This window comes from Ixodes scapularis, unplaced genomic scaffold (genome assembly GCF_016920785.2).
Source record: "Ixodes scapularis isolate PalLabHiFi unplaced genomic scaffold, ASM1692078v2 PGA_scaffold6__148_contigs__length_123643588, whole genome shotgun sequence".
Taxonomy (NCBI): domain Eukaryota; kingdom Metazoa; phylum Arthropoda; class Arachnida; order Ixodida; family Ixodidae; genus Ixodes; species Ixodes scapularis.
In genome coordinates this window covers 116,579,156-116,600,104 of record NW_024609881.1, presented here as the reverse complement: position 1 = coordinate 116,600,104, position 20,949 = coordinate 116,579,156, and the positions used below count along the sequence as shown (strand labels likewise).

Genomic DNA, 20,949 nt, shown 5'->3' with positions numbered 1-20,949 from the left:
ATGACGATGCATATTTTGCGCCGGATTTTAGCGTTGGTTGTACTCGGACTTAATGCGAAACGGAGGGTACTAGGATAATGCGGTGCTCAAATTCGTTCGATTCTTTTGCAGAAATTGTGGTGACGTCAGAACGGCGAGCTCTAATTAGCTCTGATGAAAAGATAGTGTGTAGACCTCAAAGCAAGGTTCCTTCCGGCCTCCCCACTATCCTTCAATCAAAACCAATCAAAGCTCGGCGTTCTGATGTCACCACAACACCTGCAAAAGAAGCAGACGAACTTGCGCTCTGTATTGCATTGATCAAATGTGCATGTGCAGCTTGCGTAACCGAGAAGAGATAGTCATCCATGGTTACTGGGGTCGCGGTTTTTAAATTACTACTTAGTTATATAAATATTAAATGCAGGCGCATAAATGTGTTAGCGGTATTCTTGTGAAAAGATAATCCAGATGATACTAATTTTTATTTTTGTGACATTTGCATCTATATGTAGGCTTGGCAATGCTGTTGCCGATCCGGAAACATGACTTGCAATGTACTTAATCAAAAATAAAACATGCGCACCTGAAGAAAGAAAGTTTGAATCGGCCAAACAGTGAGAGCTGTCATTGGGTTGATGTGCGTGAACCATTGAAACTAGAGAAGTCAGTTTACATTATGGCTGTACAGTGGTATTTAATGCCCTTGATGCATATAGTCATTAAGGTGTAGCCAATGGTTTGTTTCACAATCCTTAGACCTATCATACTAAAAATATATACACCCCTTCGACCCATCTCACTGCATATTATAGGAAGCACCATATCACATAGAATACGTAATTTTTAACAAAAAACGCACAGGTTAATTCGATGTTTGGCCCATGTTTGTTTCTTATACTTTTCTCGTCAGGTGACCAATAAGGGGGATTCTTTTCTTTCACTTGTCTTTGTTGATTTTCAAATTTCCGATATACAAGTTAGATAAATGAAGCACGCAGTGCGAATGATTTTTAATGTGTTTTATGTGTGCAATACGGGTGGCATATGGTAAGGAATGCTGTCCTGAACACCTTAAAATAAAAAGAAAAATAAAGTACTGAGTTTTCAAATTTTTCTTTGGGTTCTTATAAGGCATTTTGTGGTATGGGCTCTGGGTCTATGTCTCTTTTCCGGTAGCGCATATTTTTATACGCACATACTTAATTCAATCAAAATAGAGTAAACGTTTTCTGCGCATTTAGTTTTATCCGATTTCTGACGGCTGGCACAATTTATATATTCATTTATGATTAATTTCAAAACACTAGTATTTCTTACAAGGAATATAATAGAACTGGCATACAAAAGCACTCTTACAAGAGTGGGGTCACACTTTGGCAGGATCTTGAACACAAATACTAAACAAACACATCTGTCAAAATCACGCTGGGAATATCACATTTTAAAATAATGCTGTGTGTACAAAATAGGGAACATAAATATAAGTTCCAGCAAAGCAGCAACAGTGATAGCGCCAACTTTTATCAAGTTATACAAATGATGAGAGTTGGTCTAGAGATGAAGAAACGTTCTCACAATCAACCAGGTAAAGTGTTCCAGTTGAACGCTACTCGTGAAAAGAAAAAAATATTTGTAAGTGTCCACTCCATAGTGGCGTTAAATGATCGTTTTTGAGTGTGTAAATCTAGTGTTAGTTCTGGTTGAAATCCAGAACTCTTTAATGGTCGAAAACAAGAACTAGCGAACTAAAATCAGATACAACACTGCCTTTCAATGAGATACATTACTAACTGTGATAACTTGCAGAATAATTTTTTTCTTCTTTCCAGCGGAAATGAGGTCAATCGTTCTATGGGCTCTGATCGCCTTGGGAGGTGTGCCACTTCTCATAGGAGCCGCTAACCAACGCCACCATTATGAAGTTTCATTTGATAACGGTAGTACACATTTTCATTTCTCTTTCAACTGATCTTCGGACGATTTAATGGGTGTAACTGTTAGTTATCCATGACATATTTAAATTGTTATAGTTCCTTATTTAATTAATAGTTGAAATACTAATGAATTAAATTATTTATTACAGTACTTTCAGGGCCAAAATGCATTTTCTGTAATGAATGAGACGAAAATCTGTAGTAGGAATACGAAAAATATTAGCAAAATCTATAAACCAAATAAAATAATTAAAACAACAAATAAATCCCTTGTAAGCTTTTAAAATTTGTAGACTACTTTGATGGGTGTCATTCTCTATATTATTCAGTGCTTAGAACACTGGTGGCACAATCATATAAAAACAGGCGCACCCTTTGCACTTACCATTCTTGCCCTCTTTTTCTTTTTATAAATTCCCTTCCTGATTTAAACCAAGACCAAAACAAAAATAAAACCAAAACAAATCTTCTATACCTTTTCTCTAAAAGGTTTGCTTTCATCCTTCCAGTATGTAAATAGAGCTCGCCCAAGTCATATTCGTTTTTTCATGATGTATTTTGCTCTTATTTGGCACAATATGTTATGTCCTGAAAAAGATTGCTTTTGTGTTAGCCTTAAACCACGTGCAATTGGGAAGAAATAAAGGTACCTTTTGTGAACAATGCGAAATATTCGTTTCTCTATTGAGTTAAGTCATCAATCAATTCGAGTGAGGATGGGAAGTTAAATATAAAATAACGAACTGTGGGTGTTTTATCAGTGAGCTTGTCACTTCGCCAGAAACCAATTTTGATACATGCACACATTCAGAAAAGGTAAAAAAATCAAAAGACGTATTTAAAATATTTAGAAATTATAAAACCACGTTTCTCAATCACAGCTTATCAATTCTAACAGCTTAGGGTTTAAGCGTAGTGTTATTTTTGCCTTATTTTTTTATTTTATCTGAAAATGGTTGCAGGTAATCTAACCACATGTTGCAGATAATTTTGCACTGTTCACCTCATTGGTTTGCTCTGCCATTGCTACTTGCCCTTTGACAGATACGGATACTCTGCACGAGAGCAACCCAAATATGATTTCCCTCCCAGTACTATACTGGGAGCTTGGAAGCGTCATAGGACCTTTTGTGAGGACATTGAGCTTTTTCAGAATCGAAGTTTTTTTGGCAAAACTTTGGCGGCCAGGTACATCGAAGCTTCAAAGAGGCATCTTTGCACTTCTTCCTGCAAGCTTCCACTATGGTCAAACTTCGTCTGAACTTCACATGACTATGCCTATGTCACATATCGGCAACAGTTTAGGAACGATTGCTCTGCCAGCCTGGGGTAACTCCCGAAATAACAGTTCTTTGGGCCAAAATTTGACATTTGTCTGAGAATTCCTTACCTTAAAGGTGTTAGGACACAAAACTTAAACGGGTCGATCATTCTTGAAATTGAATGCTTATCGGCTACTTAATATATACTGTAAGTGTCGTCATAATTCATATAAATAATAAATTTACCTGTGGGTATCATTTTTATATGGTCACCAGGCAACAGTCTGTAGTCACACCATCGTGCCCATAAACCAAGCGATCATGAAGTGTAGATGTACGCTCTCTTACACTAGGCGCTCCCATACTCGGCCAAGCTCGCCCCGCCTTCATGGTATACGATTCAGTGTTGTACGAAACGGGGATCCAAAGAACTGAGCTCCTGGAACGCGTTCCATTTAGGAGGAACGAGGGAACGCAGCCGTTCAATTTTGTATCGGTGGAACTGGAACGGGAACTCGTTACATGTTTTACTGGAACAGAAAAAGTAACGGCGTTTTTTTTTCTTTTAGTGGGGTAACTTTTTTTATTTCAAGCAGGGAAATTCTATAAATATAAAAACAATATCTTTATGAAGAGGAGGATATCTTTAAAGTTTTGGTTACTTAACTTTGGGTTTATTTTGTGTGGTCCTCGCTTGGTAACAGTCGGGTGCAGGAGAGCTAGTGGACATTGTTTTTTTTTTTTCAGTGCCCTAGGCCTGCGGTACAAAAGGCTAAACTTTTAGTCAAAGGAAAAGACACAGAAAGAAGGATGTTTCAAACTCAGCTACTTTCTTTGCTTCCCCGAATCCTCATAGACCCAGAAATATAAGGCCGACTACAACCATCACTGAGCTTCCGCAAAGAGACCTAGCGTTACAACAAAAGGACCGGTTACCAGACATCGAACTCGCCCTTGAATCCAGAACATTAGTCACTTAAAATATAAACAAAAGTGAACCTTTATTTTTTTTCCCCTTGTCCCCCACCTTCAAACTGAACAGCGAATCCAACCTTCACGAAGAAAGACTTGTAGTTTCCAAGACTGACCTTCCAAACGCCCTACCCTCTTCTTCACTTGCTCATATTGTGGACAGCAACATCAAGCAGCAACTGTTGTTAATTTCGAACACGGCACTTTGATAGACTGAAGCGTGTGAGGTTGTTTTAAAACGCTTGTGGGGCAATGTGGGGTAACAGAACATTTGGCTCGTCTGAATCGGCCACCACAAACAGGAATATGGTTAAAAACTGCGATTTTTAAACGTGAATATGTCAACAAATAAAACTCCACTTCCGCTTGTTTTCTTCTCCTGGTGCCCTTCCATCACGGCATTCAAATTCGTGTGTTGCCATCTGATGGAACAGATAAAAAAAAAAAAAAAGACTTTGCTCGATCTAATTAAATATGGTAATCAGCAAAATTAAAATGTAACGTATGTGTAACGATACGTTCCATTTTTTAACTGCAACGGGAACGAGTTCTTTTTTTAGATATGGAACTTGTAACGGGAAGGCGTTCCAAAAATTCGAAAGAACGAGGAACGATATTTCGTTCCTTCTTATTTTTTACTCGGCTACTTTAATGCTATTTTCGCTCTCGCCCCCTTGCCCTTTGACCCTACACCCGGCACGCATTTATAACAACCATCGCGGTAGCGATCAGTTTTGAAGGCTCCTACGAAGCGAGTAGTGTCGTGCAGGGCGGAATGTCAAAGCACGATTTAAACCGTAATTTATATCAGACCCCTTTATTTGCCGTTTGTTTATAATTGTATAATAATAATAGGTTTATTTTCCAACAAAAGTTACAGTGTTGGTGGGGGCTTTGGAAAAAAAGCAGTTGATAGAGCTTGACTAGTCCTAAGTCCCCTTAACTTCAGCAGCTACAAGCAGCGTGCATGGAAAAAAGGAAATACACTGAGAACACTAAACAAAAAAGAGGTTGAACAGTCGGCAATGAGATATATGAAACTAAAGAAAATAAGCATACACTATAGCAAAAGGTCACTTGCATACATCGTTGAAGGCACTATAACAAAAACATTCTGGCATACACTATTTGAGAGTAGACAAAAAAGGGCACTGCCCCACAACATTCAAGAAAAAAACAGAACATCAGTCTACGTTAATTAATTGTGCAATATACAAATTACAAGCATATTCGCCTTTACAAGATATACGCAGAAAATACACACAAAGGCACCGTTCAATCGTGGCCGATTTGCCCAGAGAGTATCATGTCCCGCAAGGTACCTACCGATAGCGTGTCAAGTTCTATGTTGTGCATATGAAGGTAGTTAGGGACGGTCAGTAATGTGTAAAATGTGGTATAATGGCCGTAATTTGTTCTAAAAAGAGGCACTTGCCAGGGTTTCAGAATGCTCGTTTGGTGACGAGTGTACTTTTTGTTTCAAATTCGCCAGATGTTCAAGATGATGTTCATGCATTTTTTTTAATCATGTTTTGCGCAAAGGCGTTATCTATACACATCAAACATTTTAATTACACCAAGTAGAGTAAAAAGTGAATCCATTGGATATTTGAGTGGAACATTGCAAATTCTTCTTAATATTTTCTCTTTTTTGCAAAATGAATATTTCTTTTTACAGTTAGTAAAAGTAGTTGTGCCCCATACTAGATGACCATAGTTTATATGAGAATAAAATAATAAAATATATATTAACAACTTCACCTTAAGTGGAAATATGTGTTTATTACGGTATATTAAGCCAACAATCCTGGACAATTTGGATATAATGTAGTTAACGGGATCATCCCATGACATTGTCTCTGAGGAAAAAATACCGAATGTTTTAAAAGAACAGACTAATTCAATTCTAGAAGAGTTTAAACAAACAGTCTAGTTTACGTCAACTTGATTTGATCTATGTGCATTTGTTTTCAACTCAAGTTAGAGAATTATTAGCACGAAATATTTATACCAGGCAGAACCAGGGCAGTAAGCTGTGCTCTTCTGAGAAAATCGGAGCATTGATTTTTGCTGCTACCTTCCACTTTCGTCGTCAGCTACCAAACATCCTATTGCACGAAATCAAATCAGAACGGGAAAAAAGGAAACGAAGTATCAAAAAGTAGTCTTACTGCAAAAAAAAATCAAGATTTTTAGATAACTAAAAAATCAGGCCGTTTTTTTTTCTAGGTATGGCGAATATTAGACAAACAAAAAGTAAAAAAAAAAACTCTACTTAATATTTACTGTTATTATTTCTTGCGCGTTGTTAATTATCAGATATCAGATGGATTCTTCAATGAATCTGCCATTTTAAAATGTGGTGAAGAGTCAATATTATTTAGGTACTGTAATTTAAATCAAACTATTCCGAATTAAATAAGATAGATCTGATTAAAATCAAAATCATATGATTTTATATAAAATAAAAATGATTTTTTTTCCTGCGATTCTGCGATTGCGTGAAATGCATGTTTTGCGTTGGGCTAGTGACGTCACCGACCAGCATATCGTGGCGGCCTTTACCAATAGAGTAAATGCAAAAATCCCGCAAAAAAAAACGATTTATATAGAAAACTATACCGCTATTTACAAACAACTTTATAAAAAATATAGGAGCATACACTGGCTCCTAGCCGTACAGTAATCTCACATTTGTTTATTGGCATATCCTAACCCCTTTAGAAAGTTTCGAGTTGAGTTTAGGTAAAGCCCTTCTACGGCCCAAGTACAGATTGGATTTCTTAGCCTTTATTCGTTAAACAAGTGCCAAAGATAGGCTTCACTGCTGGTAGTTTTGCTGTCATTTTGTTTCAGCTTAAGTCCAGGCGCTGCCGATGCTACCTGCTAATGGAACCAATCAACTCACGTCAAAACCCCAAGTCGCTGGGCCGCTCTTTATTATGATAGGTCCAGCGACGACATAACACGTAGGAGCCCCAGGATGGTGCGCTTCCGACGCCTTCCGATTGGTCGCGTCGGCTTGTAGCGTCGTCTGCGTCTGGGCTGAAACGAAACGTAGCATTTTCGGGCCTGAAACTACAAACATATGCGAGATAGGCCTTAGTCTTGTCCTTTCTTCGTGTGGCAACTTTTGCTCTTCATCGCCAATCAAGGACTAAGGCTTCGCTGCTTTTTTCCTTCGCTCAAATCTGACAGTTTGGCAATTATGTGGCGGGACGAAGTCTAGCCGTAGACACGCCTACAAGGCGGACTTTTTGTATGGGGTGGATCCGAAGTTCTCGCAAAACAAGTCGATTAATCCACAAAACTATCGCGCCATTTACAAAACACCATTGTAGAAAAAAATATAGACCTTTCCAACGGCAGTCTCGAAGGAAGCGATTTACAGTACACCGCCCTTGTTTTGAGAGCTTACGTCATTGTTGTCCGACTACGCTGGGCTATGGGTTGTCTGGTCACTGGGCTATAGCATCCTGCGTAGACGCAGTTCCGGACACTGGTGGTGCATAAATTGCCTCGTTCTATTTTTTTCTTTTGTGCTCTATGGCGAAGAGAATTTCTCAAGGTTTTCAAGAAAGCATTGCATTATTTTTGGGAACGAAAACGAACAAATGAAAGCTACTATTGGCGAGTTCATGTGCGATAGAACGAATGCCACTGGAAAGCTTGCTCTATTCTATGTTGATTATTTTACGGCGCCATACACTCACCCGTGTGAATCTACAAAGGTCTTAACTGCCGAAAACATTTTCCATACCACAGGATAGCCGAATTGCATGGGGATTCCCCAATCACAACATGAAATTGAACGAGTCTCATCAATCGAACAGCATGCATTGTACGTACGCCACGGTGCCGCGTCATCCGGACAGGATTTGAGATTGGTCTCAAATAACAGAGCATATCCAATATACAGTGTCGATGATAGTCACTTTACGACGATCGTAATGGATCCGGTTTGTCTTGGGGCACGTTTTGAAGAGTGCTGCTGTTTTGCACAGCTCCAAAGCAAATGAACGAACGTGCCTATTCCGTCCCCATGCCCCGGACTCTATAAGCCATTTTTTTTGCGAAGGTCGGGAACATATCCGGGAAGGCGTTTTGGAGATTGTCTCGACGTAAATACTCCTCGAAGAACGTCAACGGCCCGCGTCACGGGTTACTTGAAGTTCGACTTCTTTGTCCGTTTCCTGCGAAGGCCGAGCAGGCTACGAGCCCTGGTTCTCACAGTGGAAGATAGCACACACAACACAAGTAATCATCTTGCACAAACAAATAAATTAAAACCTTAAAACAATTAATGACGTTTACAAACCCCTGTAATGCCGAATTAGAGCGCAGCTCTTGAGGAGGAGGAGGGGAAGGTACAGAGAGGAGGCTATGCTCCACCTCCTCTCCTGCTCGCCTCCCATTTAGGGGAAAATTTGCCGCTAAATTTAGCACAGTTAGCAGGCAAATTTATCCTTAATGCACCGCGCGGTTACGCCGACACCGGTGCCGCTCAAGCCGGAAACGGGCGCCTAAGAGCTGCGCTGTAAAAGCCGGCTAACTCCGAATGCAAAATGCAGGTGTGGAATTGCACTGACCGGGTTTCCTAAGCCCAGGCGGATGACAGAAATTTCTTTCTGATAAGGGTCGCTCGATTCGTAAAACGGCGGCGGCCAGAGATCTCTTTTTGCAAGGGCTTATTAACTCGTAGTTTATTTTTGGTGTGTCCTAACACCATTAAAAAGCCTCAAGTAGCTCTTAGGTGAAGCCAAACGTCATAAACCTTCTGTGACCAGAGTATGGATACCCATGGACTTTATTCGGCAAAGAAGTGTCAAAGTTAGGCTGCACTGCTGGTAGTTTTACTCTCATCTAGCATATATTTATTTATTTATTTATTTATTTACATACCCTCAAGGCCCTGGGGGCGTTACAGAGGGGAGTGAGTGAAAAAAAAAACAAAAAACAGTAATAGAATACATGGAATAGGTCACGGGTCACTTTCGCAAAAATAATTAGTAACAGCACTTTTAAACACATCTAACGAGGGTAATAATATTAATAACGCCGGAAGGTGGTTCCACTCTGGTGATGTCCTAGGAATGAAAGAATCGTGATAGGCTGAGGTTCGAGAATGAGGAATGCCGACTTTGTACTGATGATCAATGCGTGGAGAAACGTAAGGTGGGACGAGGAAGAGCTTTTCTTTAAGAATGGGGTTAGAATTATATATTTAATAGAAGAGACATAGACGAGAACACTTACGGCGCAAAGAAAGCAGTGGCAAGGAGAGAAGAGATTTCATGGATGATACACTAGCTGTACGGTGATAATTGTTAAGTATGAAACGAGCACCGCGGTTCTGAACTGACTCGAGATGAGAAGTGAGCGTCGTATGACCAGGATCCCAGATTGAAGCTGCATACTCTAATTTTGAGCGAACCAAAGATTTGAATAATATTAGTTTGAGAGAAACTGGTGCTAGAGAAAAGTTACGTTTTATGTAGCCTAACATAGAATTGGCATTAGCAATGATGTGGTTAATATGAATATGCCAGGAGAGGTTAGAAGTAATATGCACACCGAGGTATTTATATGAAGTCACACATTCTAAAGAGACGTTATCAAGATGATAGATAAAAGGCGTAGTGTTACGGCGAGACACTTTCATTGTTTTACATTTTTTAGTATTAAGTGTCATGGACCACAGCTTGCACCAATCAAGAACAGCATTTAAGTCGTTTTGAAGAAGGAGAGAGTCAGAATCATTAGTAATCTTACGATAAATAACGCAGTCATCCGCGAATAAACTAAGCGATGATGAGACACACAACGGCAAGTCATTGATGTATATGAGGAATAACAAAGGACCGAGAACGGAGCCTTGAGGGACGCCAGAAGTAACAGAAGACACTGAAGAATTAGAGTTATTTACATGAACAAACTGCGAACGATTTGTAAGAAAACACTCAATCCAAGTTAGTATCTGAGGGTCGAGGTTGAGTTTGCTAAGCTTGAAGAGTAGTAGTTGGTGAAAAACTTTATCAAATGCTTTGCTGAAATCAAGAAAAATACAGTCAACCTGGGATCCATGATCAAGTAATGAAAATAAATCGTTAGTAAAGACGAGAAGTTGTGTTTCGCAAGAAAGAAATTTACGAAAGCCATGCTGTGAGGACTAGAAAAAAGAGTTGGATTCGAGATGTTTAGCAAGATGTGAATAAATAATATGCTCTAACATTTTACAAGGGTTATGGAAATGGGTCTATAATTGTCGGGGCAGTGTTTGTCGCCTGATTTATGAAGTGGAACCACCTTGCCAGTTTTCCAATCTTCAGGAAGGACACCAGTAAGAATAGATTGCTCAAAAATCTTAGTAAGAGAAATTGCACTGTAAATTTTAGTATGCTTTAGAAACTTAGTGTTAATATTATCAATACCACATGATGAAGACACTTTGAGGTTGTCAATCAGCTTAACAATGCCATCAAAATCAAACACAAGCGGGTCCATTGGAAAGAAATCATGATTAGGGTAAGTAACAATAGAACAGTTTACATCCCTAGAAAACGATTGAACAAACACCTCATTGAGGATTTTCGCAGAGTCATCCTCAGACATAACAATGCCATCAGAGTCATAAAGCAAAATAGCCTTGTCTTTCTTGCCCTTAATAACACTCCAAAACAATTTGACACTAGTTGATAACAGACGGGGCAAGGTTTGGCTGAAGAAAGTTTGTTTAGCGTCCTTAATTGCATTTTTGTATAAAGTTTCTGCGTTGTGGTAAACCGTCCAGCTCTCAACAGTGTCAGCACGCTTAGCAGTGCGGAACAGGCGTTTCTTTTTATTTGAAAGTCTTTTCAAGGCATTATTAAACCATGGGGACGTGGAGCTATTAGTAAGAAAGCGACGTGGGACGAAAGAATTGATAAGGGAATTGACTTTATTTTTGAACATTGTCCAATTAACCTCGACAGAGCGTTCGGAAAAATTGGATAGGAAGAAGTCAAGAAATTGCGCTAACTCGCGGTTTATAGCCTCAAAATCAGCTTTGCCATAATCAAGAAAAGAGTTATTCGCTTTTGCAAAGGCAGATACAGGAGCGCTTAGGTGAAAGTGAAGTAAACAGTGATCGCTGATGGCAGGTAAATACGTAAAAGAGGATGCAAGATCAGGCGCGGAGAAAGAATAAGGTCCAGCACGTTCTCAGAAGTTGCCGTAACACGAGTCGGCCTAGTAACTATCTGCGTTAACGAAAAATCGGAGCAGAGACTTAAAAACTCGGAACACGCAGCAGAATTTGAAGATATGGTAGGATATAGACCAGACCAGTCAATGCCGGGGAGATTAAAATCGCCCAAAAGAAACAAAGGCAAGGCAGGAAACCTTGTACGAATTGTATTCAGAGCGTCGTGTAAATCTATAAAAAAGTTTGCTGTGGCATTGGGAGGACGGTAGCACGCGCACAAAATAACCTGTTTATGGCTAAAACGCAAGCGCACGCCAATAAACGCAAGATATGTAACGATGTTGATAAGACAAGACTCAATGCTATCATTTACCGCGATTATGACACCACCACCACGCCTAGATAGCCTATCGCATCGATAAAAAGAGAAACGCTTCTCGCAACAAAAAATTTCGCTGTCGCGTACAACACTAGATAGCCAAGTTTCAGTGAGTACAACAATGTCGGCGAGTGAAGAATCGATGACTGAAGACAAGTCATCACGATTGCGAAGAACACTTCGAATGTTGGTGAAAAGCACTGAAAGATAAGGACTAGGATTGTTCCGTATCAAGTTATGTTATTGTGATGACGTTGACAAATCAACCACAGGGTCAGCATTAAAGGGAAGCTGAAGCGGTTTTAAATACGAGAAAAAACACCTGAGCCTAGTTAACGAGACCTCAGCCATCACGAATATCGTATTCGCTTGGTCATTTTCTGCGCGGATTAACCGGAACAGCGCCTTCAAGGTAGCGCCGAAGCCACGCCTCTCCAAAGCAGAGGGAAAGGGGAGAGAGGAGGAAGCCCGTCAGCCGCCGTCACAAAAGGACCGGATGGGGGACCCCGCCGCGGCTGGCCGCGCTTTCCTCGTAGGCTGCTCTAGTGTCTTTTTGAGCCGTCGTTGTTCTGCCGCTGCATAGCGCTTGCTTTTATCCGTTGACCGGTCATGCTATTGACTCAATCGCCTTACGTGCTAATTGTTCTCTTGTCTGTTCACGTGTTCGCAGAATTCTCGTGGCACCAAACCAAATGACTCGTGCTGTTGCACGGTGCCCTACTCGTGTGTAGCCGCCAGCTTTCATGAACAGCGCTCGTCGTCGTTGTTCTTCCCGCTTACCGTCTTTTCCACTTCGTCACCGAGATTTTAAAGGGGTAGGTGGGTTTGAGCAAGTACACCGTTTTTTGTTCGAAACGGGTTTCGGACGGCGCATATGAAAACTATGTATGTACATATGGGTTTGGATCTGAAGAAGGCTCGCTTGAGCCCGACGCTCTGCCGACCATCTTTGAAGGTAAGAAGGCAATCCAGCGCACTAAAAGTCACAAGCAAAGAGGAAACGTAACTGGATAGGAATTTTAGGTCGACGGTTCTAGAGAAAAGCTGTTACGTTATTAGAATTGTGCAGTGTGCTAGAAAAGCCGCGATCATTTAGCCGAACAGCGGGTTTCTACCGGCTCTCTTGTGTTAACCGCCTTATTAGTGTGTTAGTGTCGGTTTCTTATATTGCTGAAGTGACCATATTTTCCGGACCGACCCCGGCCCGGGAAGTCTGGGGAAAAAAAAAGAAAACAATCTTGGGTAGCCCAAGATTATTTTCTTCTGCTTTTAATCTACTCGGCTACCCAGTCACTTGGGAGAGGAGGGCTTGCTCTAATAAGTGGTCATGCAATTCATAATGCGACTTTCACGGTGCAACTTGTTTTAACATAAACTTTTTTTTTACAGTTGCTGACATTATTTGAGGCCACATATATTTTAAACGTAAACATAAATTTCGTTTCAAACGTTCATATTCTCTTCAGGAGAGCTTTGTGGAAATACAACGCATATGACCTTCTGTTCTGAATTGAGTTTTTTTTTTTTACAAGTTACGCAGTGTTTTTCGTATAAATTTTGTGTAATGCAACAATTCTTTGTGCCGTAGAAATGCGATCGGACGATGATAACGCCTGGTGGCGGTGTGATGCGGTAAACCAAGCTTGGTAGAAGTATGCGAATGTAGAGACCCAGGAAGCTTTCACGAATTCGACGTCAAATTAAGGGGTGCCGGGAACACATCTCCGCTTTTTCTAAAGCTATGATGGCGCCATAGTTTGTGGCAAACAAACTAAACGCAGCAGAGTGTACCGCTATCACAAGGATGGACCTTTTGCGCAGTTATTCACATAGTGCGCAAGGACATGGCGGTGGCAGAACGGCGACCCTATCTTATCACCCGTCTCATCTCAGGGGAAGCTCTCCCGTCGCCCGAAGCCGATTATACTATCCCTTCAAACAACCTCAGCTTTGATGAACAATGCAGCCTGCACGCTCACGCGTCCCGCAGCTGGCAAGCACGAAGGCCGATATGTGCAGAATTCTTGTCCTCTGACGACCGTTTTGGGGAGGGTCACGCTAATCCGGCTTGAGGTGTCCTGTCAATAGCACGCCGTTTATTGTCAACATTTTAGGTTGCAATAAATAGCAGTAAGTACGTTCCTGAAGGTACAAGGGAGGAAGTGGCCGAGTGGGCTAACGCGTCTCAGCTTGGAGCGTGGAGCGAAAGCTTACGCTGGGAACCTCCTGGGTTCGATCCCCGCCGCCCCCGCCCGTTTCGATCTGGATGAGTTTCGTACCGGCACGCGTTCGTGTGATCACTACTGCGTGATGCACGTTAAAAATCCCAGGTTAGCGGTTGTACCGCACTGGCTAAATTTCTCATCTACAGCTAAGAGACCGATTACCCGTTGAGGCGCATCTCCATCAAGGCTGTATAAACATAACGAGCAAGCCAATTTTTTATTCTGAAGGTACAAAGCCAGCCATCTCGCGTCCGCGCAAGCGGTTCCTCGTCTGTGTTTATTACTGCGGGGGGTCATTTTCCTACCTTGCCAACGGCTGGAACGCGTACTTTGTCACGTCGAGGGTCGTCTGGACACATTCCTCTTTCGGATTCACCGAAAGATTTCGAAAAATCAGAAGCCGAACCCGATTTACGAGAGCAGAAGACCCGGCGCCCAGCTACTTCCGCAAGCGACGGAGCAAACGAGAATCGAGATGGTCCTTTTATGACGTAGCGGCGCGTCACGCGTGGCTAGCCAATGGCATGCCGCTGCGGCGATCGCTTCTGATTTCTTGGCTTTTTTTCGCGTTTAAGGATTATTTTGGGTCAAATGGTTGTGATATTTGGACTCAGCAGGCACAAACACGTCAGAATCAACCATTAACTCATTTTTTTCGAAAAGCTCTTCAGCTTCCCTTTAACACGAATGGAACTCGTGCTCGGCGTGATAAAATCGTGGACCTCACAAACGGCATCGCTGGCCGCGCAGTAAGAAAAACATTTGTCATCAAAAAACACTTTGTTATAGCGTAGACTAAAAGACTGTGTATGAGCCTTAGCAAATTCGAGCAGCTTTCTTCTAGCAAGACGAGTGGCAGGGGAAAAATCCTCTGCGACGGAAGTGGCACTACCGCGCAGTTTGCCTCTGGAGGAAAAAACATGGTCTTTCGTTTTGAATAATGAGAATTTCACTAAAACTGGCCGACATTTACTGGGGTTAAAAACACGACCGAGCCTATGTGCATGGATGATACCCTCAGGGGGAACGATGATCTTCATTTCGTTTGCAATGATGTCACGCACTTTGCTTTCAGGTACAGCCCAGGTCTCAAAGTTTGAGTCGGGAACACCGTAAAAATATTAGATTATCTCTTCGAGACCTGTCCTCAAATTCATCAAGACGTGATCGCAGACTGGCGTTCTCGCGTGACAGGAAGGTTACAGTTTCTTTTACATCTGTCAACTCACGCTCCAAAATGTCTAAACTGGCTATCTTTGCTTCCACAGTACTAAGCCTCCCTTGAATATCGGTTACCATTAATTCAATTGACTCTTGCCCAGTCTTGATAGCTTGAATATCCTCCATGATTCGGTTCTGTCCAGCTTCAAAATTTGCCTGACGAGCGTTTAAGCCTCTCAGTAAAACAAGCATCTCACTCATCTCTTTTGTCTGAACTTCTTTCTTATCTGGGCCAGGATTAAGTTCAATATCACCAGACAGGAGAAGCTTCAGACCCGAAATACATTCGCAAGAACATAAAAACAGCACTTGTGGGCATGGGAACACCAGTAGAGAGAGGTTGTTGGACTTTTTACAATGCAAAGAGGGAAACGGACCAACCTGTACGAAGAAAAAGCAGAAAGCGTTAGCTGACTGCATGACTGGCTGTTCCACATGCCCACTGAAGGGCCGAGGGGCGTGCCGGCAGTTTAAATCCAGTGACGATGTCAATGTCGATGCCATTGGACTGCTGTGCTGAGGCGACGCGACGATTGGGAGTGCAGCAGAAACCCAAGGTTGCCAGGAGGAGTAGATGTCTGGTTGTGGCAGCACGGAAACTTGCGGCAAGCGCGCTCCCTCCAAGGCATACCACGGGCTTGATAGGGCCGGACAGCCGCGAAACATCGCCGTGAACTGTACGAAGAAAAAGCACAAAGCGTTAGCTGACTGCATGACTGGCTGTTCCACATGCCCACTCTAAATCGGCCTAAATCGACGAGCAAGTGTGAGTTAGGCCTCACTTCTGATTGCTCAATTTTCATGTGGCAACCTCGGCCCTTGATCGACAAACAAGTCCCAAATTTAAGCTTCACTGTTGTATTTTTTGGCTCAAGTCTGGCAATTTGTCCATTATGTGGCTAGACAGAGTCAGCTTTAGAAGGCGGAACCAGTTGGTTTGGGAGACATCTGATATATAATATTGAAATTTACACGAATATATTGTGTTAGCTTATTTTGTAACATGCCAAAGAGGTCATTTCCACATAAAAAAATACCAGGCGCTGTGCCTGTGATGCATAAATAAAATCGGTAACCAAGTATTATTCCTGAGCTTCGTGAGAACAATATATACGACAAAAATATTTTACGCAAAAAAAAAAAGAAAGAAAACATAGACCTTAATGCTTATTGCCTTTACTGAAACATTAACTGACTGGGTCAACTATTCTGAAGACGACAGCATTTTCTCCGGTTCAAAGGTTATCTTTTATCCGTTTCTCTAAAACCTTCGAAGACATGTCGTTAAAGCAATGCCGGTATTGTAGCGCGGTTTCTTGACACGTCATCTTTTAAGGAGTGTCTGTTTCTAGATGCAATGGCGATTTTACAACAGCTTCTCTGCCACTAAGGGTGCTTCTAATAAATTCGCAGAACGTGTGAACGTTCCGAGGAGAAGATTCAAGACGCGCACAGCACCACGAGAGGTTGCCCCTTTCTCTTCTCCTACGCTCGCGACGAGGCTCATCACGCACGACCTTTTCTGCACTGGCCAGATTCGAGGGATGCGACAACACAGTGTTGCACGAACGCCATAAACGTTATTTTTTTGTTTAATTTTTAGACGAAATTTGTGAATGTCCCAGACTGTTTAGCTTGGGAGGACCTAGCTAAATTTACACATGTGACTAAAGTCTAAGATGCAGTGGCGTCGCTAAGGTCAGCGGCACGCAAGCGGTAATCCGCGTCCATTCCCCCCCCCCTCCCCCCAGGTCTCGTGGCCCCCCCGCGAACCCCCCCCCCCCCCCCCCCCCCCCCCCCCCCGCTCGCCACCCGCCGCGACACCCCCCGGAAAGCTGCACCCGGGGCGGTCCGCCCCCCCCCCCCCCCCCCCCTGCCTTTTTCTTCCCATGTGGCGCCACTGCTAAGATGTAACAGTTATAATGTGACCGTTCATGTATATTTATGTTTTAACGTATTCTTTACCATTTATTGTGCAGGTACATGCAAGTACCGCAATCAAACACTCGACGATGGAGGCTTTTTAACATTACAGTTCCCATGTGAATTATGGCTTTGCAATGCAACAGAGAAAACACTTACCGTTGAAGGGTTTGTAATTTTTATTCTTACTGTTTGCAGGAAGCCACGGGATAAAACCGTAGCTATTAATTTACTTATGATCCGCGTGAATGTTTAATTTTAAATAGATTTATTAATCGTTAATCGTTTCGAAGATGTAAATATCAATAAAGATGTGACAATGTCCAGAAAAAGAAAGAAGGATAACCCTTTTCTTTCCTTAATTTTTGTTGCGTCAGCAAGAGCTATCAATACTCACTTTAGGTTACCAAGAAAAATCGGTGATTTGCTGGTACCAGCATTTGCAAATAGATTTTTGTTTAAAATAATATTAAAAATGTAATTAAATTGAATTCTTATAACTGAAATATATATTTACACATTGTTTAACTTTTTATTCCTTAAACAAACCAAGATTTTCTGTTCTATGGGGATTTATTCGTTTTTAAAAGAAAGCTTAACGTATAAATTACATACCTAATTCATTCCCATCTCATATGCAGTCTTTCAGCGGAAGTTTTAGGTATGATATGCAGGTGGTAGTTAAAATGAGGAAGAAAGAAGTTAACTACTCTACCATTTGAGGTGCCAATTTTATTATCCGCTGCGGGTCAGAGAAAAAAATGTTGCAGTCGGTCATGAATTTAGTCACAGCATTTCGTCGAACCAAACAAGTTGAAGCAAATTTCTTTATAGAAACTTTAACATGAAAACAATTAACTATTGTTTGGTTGTAGCAGTGCATTTGCACACAGGGTATTTATAAGAACAAAAGTAGATTCTTTTCGAGTTTCTTGAGCTTTAACGCATATTTTATAAGTATATTATACAGTGTATTCAAAATTAGCACAAATCAATAACAATGAAGTTTGTGCATTGTCAACAAGAACGCTTAACTCGTAGGGTGTTTGTTTTCACTCGTCTGGACAATGCATTGTTTCATACATGGCCGTTTCTAAATACAATAGGTTTATAGAAGTCCAATATTAAAATACCAAAAGGTGCAATTCGTTTTTCTTAGATGATAAAAACTAATCTTCGAGAATTTTTGGACATTGTGAAAAAATCCGGGAAATATTTGCAAACGTTGCACGCAATATAAAACGCTAGAAAGTTGGCAAACTTAAAATATATAGTACAAACACTCCAAATCTGGGAAAAAGAAAAGACAGAAAAACATAGAGGTGTGTGTGTTTGTCTGTCCCCTCTTTTTCGCAGTTTTGGGGTGTTTTTAAAATGTTCAACTACCACTAGCTCGTTTTCACCCTGACCTTCTGTTCATTCAAATATATATTCGTGTTGTTCGGGTTCCAAAAGTGTTTCTGTTTATTTTTATTCCTTTAGGTGCAATGTCAGACGCTATGGGAGTTGCATCCACGTGCACAAATATAGCAGATACTGGCCATTTTGCTGTCCGGGTCGTCCGATCTGCTAATGTAATTTCGAAGTTAACTGAAATTACCACTTCTGATAATAAAATATTTTCTTTAATCGGTACCGTTGTGACCATGAAAATCGACCGCAGAAGACTGGTGGTGGTGTTGCCATATACACAAAGAATGGTGTTGCTTTTAAGTTAATCATATAGTTATCGTCGTCAACCCCCAATTATGAATGCATTGCGATAAGTTGTATAGGTATACTTGTTGTTCTCCTGTACCGCCCCGCTGATGAAACGAAATGTACATTCTTTGAACTTGTTTGCTCTGTTTTACAATATGTAAGTTTACTCCGTCTCAAAGTGATATTTGTTGGTGACATAAACATCGACCTACTCGTTAAAAACACACACCAAGTAGAGTTTCTTACTCTCATCCAGTCTTTTGCGTGCTTCAACAGGATCAAAACTCCCATCCGTGTAACAGCCACTTCATCCCCATTATTAGACCCATGCATAACAAACTTCCACCCAGATGACGTACTGTCAGGAGTCATAACCGCTGGAATAAGCAATCGCATGCCCATTTTTTGTATTTTGCCTAGATTTCAAAAAAATTACTAATACATCTGTTTCACGCTTATACCGTTATATATAAGAAGAGGCGTTAAATACATTTTGTGTCTTATTACAAGAACAAAACTGGGAAACTGTCCTGTGCGAAAGAAATCCAGATAAGTCGGCAACCTATATTATGAAACACAGAAGAATTCCTATGATACATCTTTTCCTCTACCGTCGAAAAGAACAAATAGAAGAATTAGAAAGCCATGGATCACGCAGGAACGTTTCTGTAGGATAGGTGAAAAACATAAAATGTCCAATCGCTTTGTTCAGATTCGAGATACCACTATTATAACGGAATTCAGAAAGTATAGATATCGCCTGAACTCCGATATTCGAAAAACAAAAGAAGCTTTCTTTTAACGTAAGTTTGCAGACGCGCAGAATGATAAAAAAAAGGTATTGAAGCTGTTGACAAATTCATTAGACTTAAGCCGCGCCACAACTGCTTACCCGATTTAAAAATAGACGGCGAATCTTATCTGGGACTGAACTAGCGACACGATTTAACGCTCATTTCCTATCAGCTGGTGAATCCACGTCTGCAAGTCAGCCTGGTGATCACAGGAAGTACCTAAAAAACGATATTTCAAGCTCAATCGTTCTTTATCCAGTAACTAAGCACGAAATAATTATGTTTATAATGTCCCTTAAAAACAATTCAGCTTGCGGGGTGGACGAGCTTAAAGTAGCACCTATTAAATTTGTATCTAGCAGCATTTCAATTCCTCTTACTCATATATGTAATTGTATATTTGAAAGTGGTATTTTTCCTGATCTAATAAAAATAGCGAGAGTTTCAACAATCGACAAGGGTGGCTCCAAACTCCAAACATGATTTAGGAAACTATGGACCAATATCACTGTTGCCGTTGTTCTCAAAAGGAATTGAAAAACCAATTAATAATAGTAATAATAATAATAATAATATTCTTTATTTTGGGTGCCCAAAAACAACCATATCGGTCTTTTCCCTTGGTTCACCCACACAACCAATAAAACTAGAAAACAAATAAAAAATCCTAAACACATATAAAGTTAATAGACAAATGTGAGATTAAATGGTGACGGTACATTGTAACAGCTGTAGATATATCAAGGTGGGGTGGAGCGATGGCGTTATAGAATGACAGAATCCGAGAGAGAGGTGAGGCATTGCACAGTGAGTGGACATAGAAGCAAACAAAATGTCTGGTTAGACGTGAATGAACATGGAAGTTCACCTTTTTAAGGAGTTGCGGAGAATCAAATGTATCATTAGCAACCTTGTGCAGAAAAATAAAGTCTCGAACAGATCTCCTTGCAGACAGAAGTGAAAGTACATTTGAAGTATATGTTCATAATTATAGTAAAAGCACCTCTCAAAGTATCTATCGTAAACTATTCGGATAACCTTCTTCTGAACATTTTCGATTGTTAAAACCTGTGTCTTAGATATCGAGTTCCATATGACAGAAACAAACTCGAGTCGAGACCTCACGAGGGAATTGAAAAGGTGGATCAATGAAAGGGGCTGTTTAAAATTACGCGTCAAGCGAGATATTATTCAAAGTACTTTATAAGCACTTCCGACGAGTAAAGGCACATGATTTTTGAAAGTTAAAGCACAGTCAACACACACGGCAAGATCCTTTAAGAGAGGTATACGTTGTATTGGCGATCTTTCAAGATAATACCTAAGTCAGCAACAGTATGCCGCCGGCACAAGGAAATCACTTTTGTTTTTGC

The 20,949-nt window shown here is 40.9% G+C and overlaps 1 protein-coding gene across 1 annotated transcript; it reads left to right on the top strand.

Annotated features, from left to right (window-relative positions):
- Positions 1 to 1,816: 1,816 nt before the first annotated feature.
- On the top strand, positions 1,817 to 18,654 carry LOC120839199. Its single transcript, XM_040209465.1, has 3 exons — positions 1,817 to 1,919; positions 17,138 to 17,249; positions 18,564 to 18,654. The coding sequence occupies exons 1-3, from the start codon at positions 1,817 to 1,819 to the stop codon at positions 18,652 to 18,654; spliced, it is 306 nt and encodes a 101-aa protein (XP_040065399.1).
- Positions 18,655 to 20,949: the final 2,295 nt, after the last annotated feature.

Coding starts and splice junctions, on each gene's coding strand:
- LOC120839199 (XM_040209465.1), top strand. CDS start 1,817: ATGAGGTCAATCGTTCTATGGGCTCTGATCGCCTTGGGAGGTGTGCCA. Junction 1,920..17,137: donor TGAAGTTTCATTTGATAACG/GTAGTACACATT, acceptor TTTATTGTGCAG/GTACATGCAAGTACCGCAAT. Junction 17,250..18,563: donor AAAACACTTACCGTTGAAGG/GTTTGTAATTTT, acceptor TTATTCCTTTAG/GTGCAATGTCAGACGCTATG.